General features: G+C 41.5%; 1 protein-coding gene across 7 annotated transcripts in view; it reads right to left on the reverse strand.

Moving 5' to 3' along the window:
* LOC117424646 (brain-specific angiogenesis inhibitor 1-associated protein 2-like) overlaps window positions 1–8,274 on the reverse strand; it is a 49,531-nt gene extending 41,257 nt beyond the window's left edge. For 5 of the 7 annotated variants that reach the window (XM_058992374.1, XM_058992373.1, XM_034041235.3 and 2 more), the window contains exon 1: window positions 7,954–8,274. In XM_058992374.1, coding sequence (XP_058848357.1) covers window positions 7,954–8,025 — 72 coding nt within the window. In that variant the 5' untranslated portion in view covers window positions 8,026–8,274. The remainder of the gene's footprint in view (window positions 1–7,953) is intronic. The other 2 variants (XM_058992372.1, XM_058992371.1) reach the window with 1 other exon arrangement.
* Window positions 8,275–9,711: the final 1,437 nt, after the last annotated feature.

Raw genomic sequence — 9,711 nt, forward strand, 5'->3', positions numbered from 1 at the left:
AGACAGGCATGTTCATTAAATTATAATCAGCGCACAATTTCACACGGCCAGTAGCATTACACGTCTACGACCGCAGATTTGAGCCATTAGGAACCTTGCCTTGTTTACATGCATTTGGAAATTGCATTGGGCCAACAAAACACAAGACGATTAAAAGATTGTTCCCCTGACTCTTCTGCAGGGTGAGACAGGCATGTCTGTGGTGCTGTGGAAGGGATTCAGCTCCAAATCGATTGAATTATCCATAACTTTCAACACACACCCATTAGCATAGAGGTGCTAAAACAAAACATAGTAAAGATGGACTTCTAAAGGTTTTTTATTTGCACAGCCCATTTCCTTTCTTCTACAGGACACGAGATATGGGGAACGCAGGGATGGATACATCAAGACTCTCATTGCATAGTAGTCTGATCCATTCCAGGTTCCACTGTGAGCTAGCTAATGGAGAGAGTAGCTAGTTCGCATGTTTTTTACAGGGACTGCTAGAGATGCCACTAGTTAGGTCTCATAGAATTTTTTTTTTTTTTTTTTATCCGAATTGAAGGAGGCTGTGTGGTCCGGTGGTTAAAGAAAAGGGCTTGTAAATCGGGAGGTCCCCGGTTCAAATCTCTGCTCACTCGCTGACTCGCTGTGTGACCCTGAGCAAGTCACTTAACCTCCTTGTGCTCCGTCTTTCGGGTGAGACGTTGTTGTAAGTGACTCTGCAGCTGACGCATAGTTCACACACTCTAGTCTCTAAGTCGCCTTGGATAAAGACGTCTGCTAAATACACAAATAATAATAATAATATAATGCTCATAGTGCTGGAGGAACCAATTTCATCAAGTGTGTAAATACCAACATTTAAACCAGACAAATGCTGCAGAAATTACAAACCAGGGATTTGTAGCTCCAGCTTCAAGGAAAGGCACAAATGTGGCAAAATCAATTAAACGCTTCACATACACCTGCACTTTTAGGAGTGCTGCTAAGACCACAAAAGAATCAACTAACTTATACAAACACCTACCCAGCATTACAGAATTATTTGGACGTTAAATCAGAATTACATTATTTCTTACTTTATGGTGTGTGATTTGGCGAGGTTTTATTTTGTTTTATATTACCACCTTCCTATTCTGTGCAATAAATAAAAGACACTACTTGGACACACCATCAGTCTCATATCAGAAGCAATGCAAGCTCTCTCGTAGGTGTTGAGCCTTTCCCACTGTAACTAATTACATCTCCCACAGAGACAGAGAGCTTCAAGCTGGCAGTCAATGCACAGGAATCATAAGAACTCAACTCATGTGAAAGCTGCCGTTCCCCCTCTGTGTTTTATGAAGGTATATAGGGTATAGATATTGGAGGATGTGCCAAAACAGCCACCAGTTTGTGAGGAGGATTTTTTGAAACCACCTGCCAGTACTATATGCCAGAACCTGTACTACAGCATATGGCAAGGTTCAGTATTACTAACCACAGCAGCTAAACTTTAACACTATGCTATAGTAGAAGAGTAACTACATTGTAACACAGAGATTTTATTATTACAGCTATACTATACAATAATATTGAGGTAGTACTGCTTATTTTTATATGCTATGCTACTTACTATAGCAGCTGCTGTACAGTATGTAACTTTTTAGTCTTTCAATATAAAATAAATGACGCAAACTTGACACTGCAAATGAGGGCCAGAGAATCACGAAATTATTTATAGATACAACAAAAGCAGTCCAGTTCACTATATTAGAAAATCCACTCTATTACTACTTAATCCAAAGGTTGGAGCCAATTCTTAAGAGTGGATTTTCAGGTCAGCTGTTGTTCCTACAATACTGTGAAAAGAGAAACGCCCAGTCACACGCATACCTGGGATAGTGCAGCGCTGACACACACTGAAGCCTCACACCATGCAGGTTAACACTGGCAGGTGGCACACCCATTTCGTCTAGTTACTGGGTACACAAAGTGATGTTTATTGCCAAGGACTTTCAGTTTGTCTTGATTTTCAGTGTTCATACCAAGTGTCAGTTTCCATCTCAATTAATATTTTTTTTTTTTTTTAAATACACACCAACAAGAGAAAGTTGCATTCTGGGTCTGCTTAGCAAATACTGTCCTTGGGCTAAGTATGCAATCTAAATGCATCAGCTACTATAGATTTATTCTTGACAGACTGAATAGCAAATTCACTGCGATACACCATGTGTGATTAACTGTTTACAGACTGAGAGGGAAGGCAGTGTAATCTAGAAGGGAGAGCGAAGGAAGAAGTGCCCAGCCATTCAAGGTGATGGACTTGGAGACAGCTGAGACCCATCACAGACAGCGGGAGTTATGCAGCCATGGACAGAGGCACTCGGTGCTGGGCTCTGGGGTGTTCATCTACCCCCCCGAGGCTGCATTCCTCAGTCCGCAGCAGAGAGAGAGGTAAGATGAAGAGGGAAAGCAGATTACCTAGCAGGGGACAAGTCTGTAAACAAAGGGAGAGTGAGAACGAGAGCACAGACACTACTTAACACACATGCTACACAGTAATAATACTCCTTTTAATTACTATATGATGAAGCTGATAAATTATGTTAATCTCCTGATTCAATACCGCCCCACCCCCTGCATTAGCAAGAAGCATAAAAATAAACTAAAATTCTGCTTTCTTCCCCCAACAGCAGTTTGCATCTGTTCTGGCAACAAACAAGCAATGCTACACACCCTCCAACGCAGGATTTGGGTCAAACCAGAAATCTGTAGAAACCGCTTTGTTGGCATAAAGCTCAGCAATTCTATTTTTCTCCACCAAAAAAAAAAAAAAAAAAAAAAAAACACTGTTCTTGTTTATCCATTTGGATAATTTATTCAGCTGGAATAATGGAGTGCTGAGATTGACTTATTACCTTGGATTCTAGCTGCATTTTCTCCTAGGGAAATTTTAACTGACATTTTCCAAAAATTGTGTTTTTCAAAACAGCCATGTGACTCCAGAACAGTCTAGTCCCTTTCCGTAGAGAGATTTACACGCCACTTCCCAGTTAATTAGTGCAAGGTGAGATATTACTTCCAGGTTCAGCCTCTCCAATATCTTTTCTCTCCAGGGAATCCCACTTATTACTTGTTACAATAGTGTACTATCAAGGACAATGATCAGCTGGCCCTTCTGTGTAACATTTCTAAAAACCTGATGTATAAATGACTGGGGTGCTTGTCAGTTCATGCAGGTACTATAGACTTCTAGATTTTCTTTAAGAAAAATCGACAGATCATGCTAATTCAGTGTATGTTCACATCCCTTTGTGAACCCACTACAGTAAAGTTCCGTGAATCAGAGTCTGGGGGCTGCAGTGTAATTACAGAGAAGTGTGTGGAGTGGGGGTGGGCAGGTGGGAGCACTCAGTGACAGCAGCAAACCCGCCTCCTCCACTTTAATTAAAGCTGTACGGTGGAGTCTCTAGCAGCTTGATGATATAATTAGAGGGTACCTATCGAAATCAATAGCATTCTCATCAAAGCATCTCCCTGCTTCCAGCCTCTAGGCTGCCTGCCCCAGCAGCGAGAGAGAGAGGACTCTCCCACCCACCCACTCGCTCTCCTTCTCATTCACACACAGACAGACTGCAGGCTTTCGGAATTCCTTGGTGTTCCAATGATGTAACAGAGCATTCGTATTCTACAGAAGTTCTGATCAGAACGTGTATTTGCCTATTTATTTTATTTTAAAAGTGAGCATCTCCACTAGTACAAAAAAAGGTTAAGATAACAGTAAAGGACAGTCAGATGTGACCCCCATGCTACCTCTGGATCCTCTGTTGCATCTCTTTCTTTGTCACTTGTGCTCTCACTCTCTCCCACATCAGAAGACCTCATTACTTCTAGTGGTGCTTTCCCCAAGTGGATAATTGACAACACTGCGTTCGGAGATACTAGAAACTTGAGCCTGTTAATAATATAGTTAGTACCCACCGGCAGGGTGTATACAGCAACATTGACTAAGAATACTTACTGCAAACATGTCCAATTCAAAACACACAAGGGGTAAACTCCTCCCATTATGAGTGTTTATCTACTGTTAATTATTTTAAATGCTTTTCATTGTAATAAAAAAAGTCACATACAGTATAATATTAGATAAAGCTGTATAATCAAAACCTCACTAAATCTCTCAGCTGCAGTTTGTAGAGCATGTCATTTCATTCCTGTGTAGAAACACAGACTTGCCATGAAGGTCAGAAAGCTCCCCTAATTCCAGACTCATTACTGTAGGTCCTTGGCCCCTCCCATTGCAGAACTTTGACACCGACTCTGCAAGGGCACAGCCTGGACTGCTGGTTTATGTTGCTAGGATACCATCCCTGTTGGTCTCCCTTTTATTTGGGCCAAACAAACAAAAAAAAAGTGAAGTAATCACAAAGGAGAAGTGGCAGGCATCCCAGATTCAGACAGCTTGTTATTAGAAGAAAGAAAGACCCAGCCCTGAGTGTGAAACGCTTGTCTGTTTATTCTAGGAAACACTGCTCCAAAGCCATAGCAACAGAGAAGAATTCCTTCAGTGTTACAGGTATTCTATTTACAGCATTCCCAGTATAGTGGAGTTCAAACAGTTTCTATTCTTGGTGTTGCAACTCCTGAGCAAAAAGAATAGATTTTTGTACACAGCAGTTCTATTTGTTAGAAACCTAACTGAATTAGCAAAATGCATACATACAACAATGTGTCGATTTTAAACACTTTTTTGCAGAAACATTTGTTGACCGGACTGGGACTGTTTTTCACTGGATGGGTGGCAGATAGGGTTAAACTCTGTCAGTCCCAATGAACATCTCAAAGCACTTTCTCTTATACTCCTGGTATATATTCAGCACTGCCATTATCATTATGAGCTTTTCAATATAACCTCACACCAGAATACTACAGACAGGAAGTAGTAAATAATGAGGTAATGTCTTAGCAACTGGATAAGAGATTATCTCATATATACAGAGTAAATACATCAATGTATAAACCACTGCAGTGCATGTGTACACTTGAACAGCATGCTTGCTCAAAGTTCCTGTCGAGGGAATATATGCTTCTGAAATGCTACAGGAGAAAAATGTACCCCTTGGATTGAAGATTCATAATGAGCTTGAATGGATTCAGGGTCATGCTTTCAATAGGGCAGCTGCCCACTTGAGGGTTCTCTTGCAGTACAGCTTGAGTGATTCTATGTGGGGGGTGGGGGAGTGGGGGGGCAACAGTGAAATGATTGCCAACCTTCTCCTACAAGTCGTAGGCAAATGGAGAAAAAAATAAATCAGTACATTCTATTCCAACTATGAAACACCCACCCACACACTGACACACTCACTGAGTCAGTCAAACCAAACAGCAGGAACATCTGAAACTTCTGGGCAAGGGATTGATGTAGCATGAGTCTGCATCTTAAAACTGTGCCATAGTCTGCTTACTGTCTGGCACCTTCTTCCAGAAATGAGGCCATTCCCTTCCCACCATTCTAAAATAAATACGCTTCCAAATGAACACAGATGATTGCAGTCAAACTCCTTGAAGATCTAATAACTGCACCTCCTACCAAGGTGGAACCAGCACAGGAAGGACTTCAAAGGGTACATGGACACCCCCAGCACATAGGTTAAATAATCCTGGAGTCTCTTTCTCTACAGTTCTGGCACAGGGTTATAGGGCTCTGGCAAGCTTCTACCTGGAAGCAGATATCAGCCTGGCTATAGAAGTTGTAAAAGCTGCAGAACATGAAACAGCTCATCCTGCCCCAGGGACTGCTCTGGAGCACAGCCAACCAACAGCAACACCAGAGTCGCAGGAGGTGTGTCTGGAGCTTTGTGTTGCGCTGAACCGTCTTGGAAGATCACTAACAATACATCCCTTCAAGAAGTCTTCAGCATCTTAGATTGGACCAGAAATAAAAAAAAATAAAATGTGCAAGACATTCCATGCCCTTTCTTCTCCATGCCTCTGTTCTTTAATATTCTTTCTAAAAGGAGATCACTATTTTTGCACAGTATTTTTGCAGTTGTACCCCTCTCTTTACAGTCAAATGTACAAACCACACAAAACCCCATAACTGGCATGCCTGCAATCGATCTACTGTTTTTCCATTCGGTTCTGCAGGCAGAAATCTGCAGCTCAAAACCGTTCATCTGTACAACACAGATCAGCCAGTTGGCTCGTTAGGCTGTGGCTGAGCGCTCGGCAGACTTTCAGAGATTTATTTTCTGCCCGTGAAGGAGGGCTTTGTTATGGAAATGGAGGGTGTTAACAGACCTGCTGTACTCCAATCACGCTAAACTGTATCACTCAGCTGTGCAGATTAGACCCCCAATGCCCCCTGCAAGGAAGACTATCCGATCACACCAACTACACCACCGGCACAGCAATTCCCTTCAAACACAAGACACACAAGTCTCGCTCTGTCCCACGTTACACAGCCTCCACTAAGCTGCTATGGTCTCCGATTCTGGGAAGTACCAGGTGGTTTAGATAATCTGCTAAAAGTCTTTACAGTACAGCGAAAACATGCAGTCCTGCTCCACACACACTGTTAGGTAGTTCACTAGCCTTTCATTTGTATTCTTTCTGCTTTGACTCAGATCTCTCCTGCTCTTCAGTTCACACAAGGTCAGATGTACAGTCGGGGTTTACAATAGCTGCGAGTAGGGAGAAGGTGGGATGCTGAAGCACTGGATGTGGGAATCTTAGGGAAATTGTAAGGGACAGATATGATACAGAAGACCATCTACTGTATCTACTGCTAGTCAAGATTAACAATGAACCTGTCACAAAGTAGAGTCCCCATCTGACATGTCTGATTGCTTGTTGCAGTATATATTTTTTTTTAATAAAAACCACACACACTACATTTGTAGTTATCCAACTAACTAGAAAACTGAAACACACACACACGAAACAAACTACATTTAATTGGGGAACAACTGGAGTGGAAATTTAGAAGGAAGATAAAAAGAAAGGTATGACATCAACATCACAACAGAAAGAAACTTAAAGAACGTTCATGACCTGACGTCATTGATAATCCAAAGGTATTTCCCTAAACATGTTCTGTTGTTGAAGGAGCAATGCCTCCATTGATACATGCCATATAACGAAGCTGAAGGTCAGTTTTGTAAATTGTACCTTTGGTGGGAAGAGAGAGAGTAAAGGAATGTCGCCCATTCTCCCTAATCATCTAGAATACATTTAATACAGGTAAAAACCATAAGAAACCTGTATCTGAACGTTTAGGATAATGTACTAATTAAGACATCGGTCAAAACGTTTGTCTACTTGGTTCTTAGAGGGCACAAATTATTCAATAGAACTAAATAAAGAAATAAAACAGATGACTGTTAGGAATGCGCCTTAATTTACTGACTGGAATTGTAAAAGAGTGAATCGGAAATCCTATTTATTACTAAGATCCAATAAAATGACAGGAATTGCACATCTCATTAATTGTGCTAAAAATAAGATTAACAATTTGCAGCAACAAATGGCAAGAATCTAGATTGAGCAGTACAATCGGTTAATCCAAAGGGTTGATTCAGCAGTCCAGTCCCGGCCGCTGTGGACAAGCTATGTAGCGAGAGGCAAACCGCTCGTTTCAGATTTAATAATCCTACTTATTAATTACAAACAAGCACAGTATTCATAGTAGCGGTATCCACTGGACTTATTTACTTAAAATACTACTAGAATCAGTATTTGTGTGTCAGTATTATAATTAATCCTGGCATTCATTTTTTGCGGTTATTATGATTTGGAATGTTTAATGTTCAACAAAACATTTTTTGGCTAACCCACAAAAAATAAAACAAAACACCTTTTTAAAAAGGAAAGAAGAAAATCCTCTTTAATACACAATTCAAACACAGATAAGAATGTCATACTACTACAGTAGAACTAAGCAACTTGAACGAGCTCGCTCCTACTATCAACCTGCCGGCGACTTACCTTATAAACATTCTCCGTTATACGGTGCACCTCTTCGGTACGAGACATCTTGGAGGATCCGGTCAAAACCATAGACAAGCCCTTTCTTACAGAGAAATTATCCAACAAATATTAAAATGGTATTGCAAAAGAGACGAGCAGTAAATATGCGCGCACGGAGACTACAACAGAGTCGCAGCTTTTATAGAACACTCCGACTCACTACTACGCTTCTAGCCCACGCACTAAATTAGAGAGAGCGTGTGGGACAAGAGAGGCGAGCTGCTTGGTTCTGTCACCTAACACCGTTCCTCCTTCTCAGCATAGCACCGCCCCTCTGCCCACCGGTCCCTGCCCACTGCACCTGATCCTGTATATAAACCCGCCCATCCACGCAGCTCATTCGCAAACGAGACCTTCAAGTTTACAGTCATCCAACATCATCACAGCCCTCAACTCCCATACCTGTTTGCTGCCCCGCCCCTCAGTTCGCCGGTCTTTCTCACAGCCACGCCCCCTTTCCTTGCTACACTAGCATTGCTCCGACAGGTAACCCCACCCTTAACCTTGAGTAAGAAATGTCAACAAGCCGCTCACTTCAAGCCCCTGGGCCACTTCAAGACCCAGCCCCTCTATCTGTTTTAACCACTACACTGTCTCCCAGTCCCTTAGCTCTAACCACTAGGCCACACTGCCTTTCATTCGCTCAGTTCAGACCCTGCTAGACCACATGTGTTAAATTTAGTACTTCACTTCAGTGATGATTATATTGCACCACACAGTTTTCCAAATTATGCAATCACTGGTATGTCAGGTATCTAAATAACACTGGAAACTGGTAAATTGAATAGCTGATGTTGCACCCCCTATGGCATAAATTGATTATTAATACTGTACGTTTTATTTCCAGAACCCATTCCAGCCTATGTTATCTGTGTTTTAGAGACTTCTATACAAATACACATTAAGTACAGAAAACTGTATTTACAAAATAAATAGCAATAATGCCTGTGCATGTGACTGTAATATTACTACACAATCTGTTACTAAAATTGCATATTGTAGTACAGTACAGTCGCAGACCAGGCTCTGAGAGGAACCCCCTCTAGTGGTCACCATGTTTCATTGCAACCTGTTGACTTGACTAAGTGCACCTTTTCAATTTAATCAAATTTGACCTCTCACGCTAAAAGTGTCGTGTTGGCTACGGTAATAACTCCGCAATTAAACAAAGAAGTCCCTACAGGAATACAGATTGCACAGCGACACAGTGAAAAACACGTTAAGTGCATGTCAGTCGGTGTTAAGCCGCAAGCAGCCTGACACAGGTGCTCGAGCGGGGGCAGCGTTTGTCATTTTATTATTTTAAATGGTGGTTATGAAGAACAGAAGGGTTTATCTCAACGCCCAGCAGGAAGAATGTGCTTGCACTTAACATAAACTTCCGCTCCAATAGTGGCACTAACTAATTACCGCCACTTTGTTACAGTTCTGATTTGCTCCGATTGACACAATGTAGTCAGAATTAAACCGGCCAAAACGCATCAAACTGTTAGTGTCCCTATATGGAGGCAAGCCACCACCTGTATCTGAAACGTGGATGCAACACAATATAACTGATTTTACCATAATGATTTAGAATAGATTAATTAATAAAACAGTTTGCATCAACGAAAACTGCAAAATAAAACGACGTGTTAACAAGTTCATTAGATTGGCTTAAATGAGATGATCAAGCACTTGTTCTGTGTGCCTTCTGCAGTAAGACCACACTGTTTT

The sequence above is a fragment of the Acipenser ruthenus genome, chromosome 19 (genome assembly GCF_902713425.1).
Source record: "Acipenser ruthenus chromosome 19, fAciRut3.2 maternal haplotype, whole genome shotgun sequence".
Classification (NCBI taxonomy): domain Eukaryota; kingdom Metazoa; phylum Chordata; class Actinopteri; order Acipenseriformes; family Acipenseridae; genus Acipenser; species Acipenser ruthenus.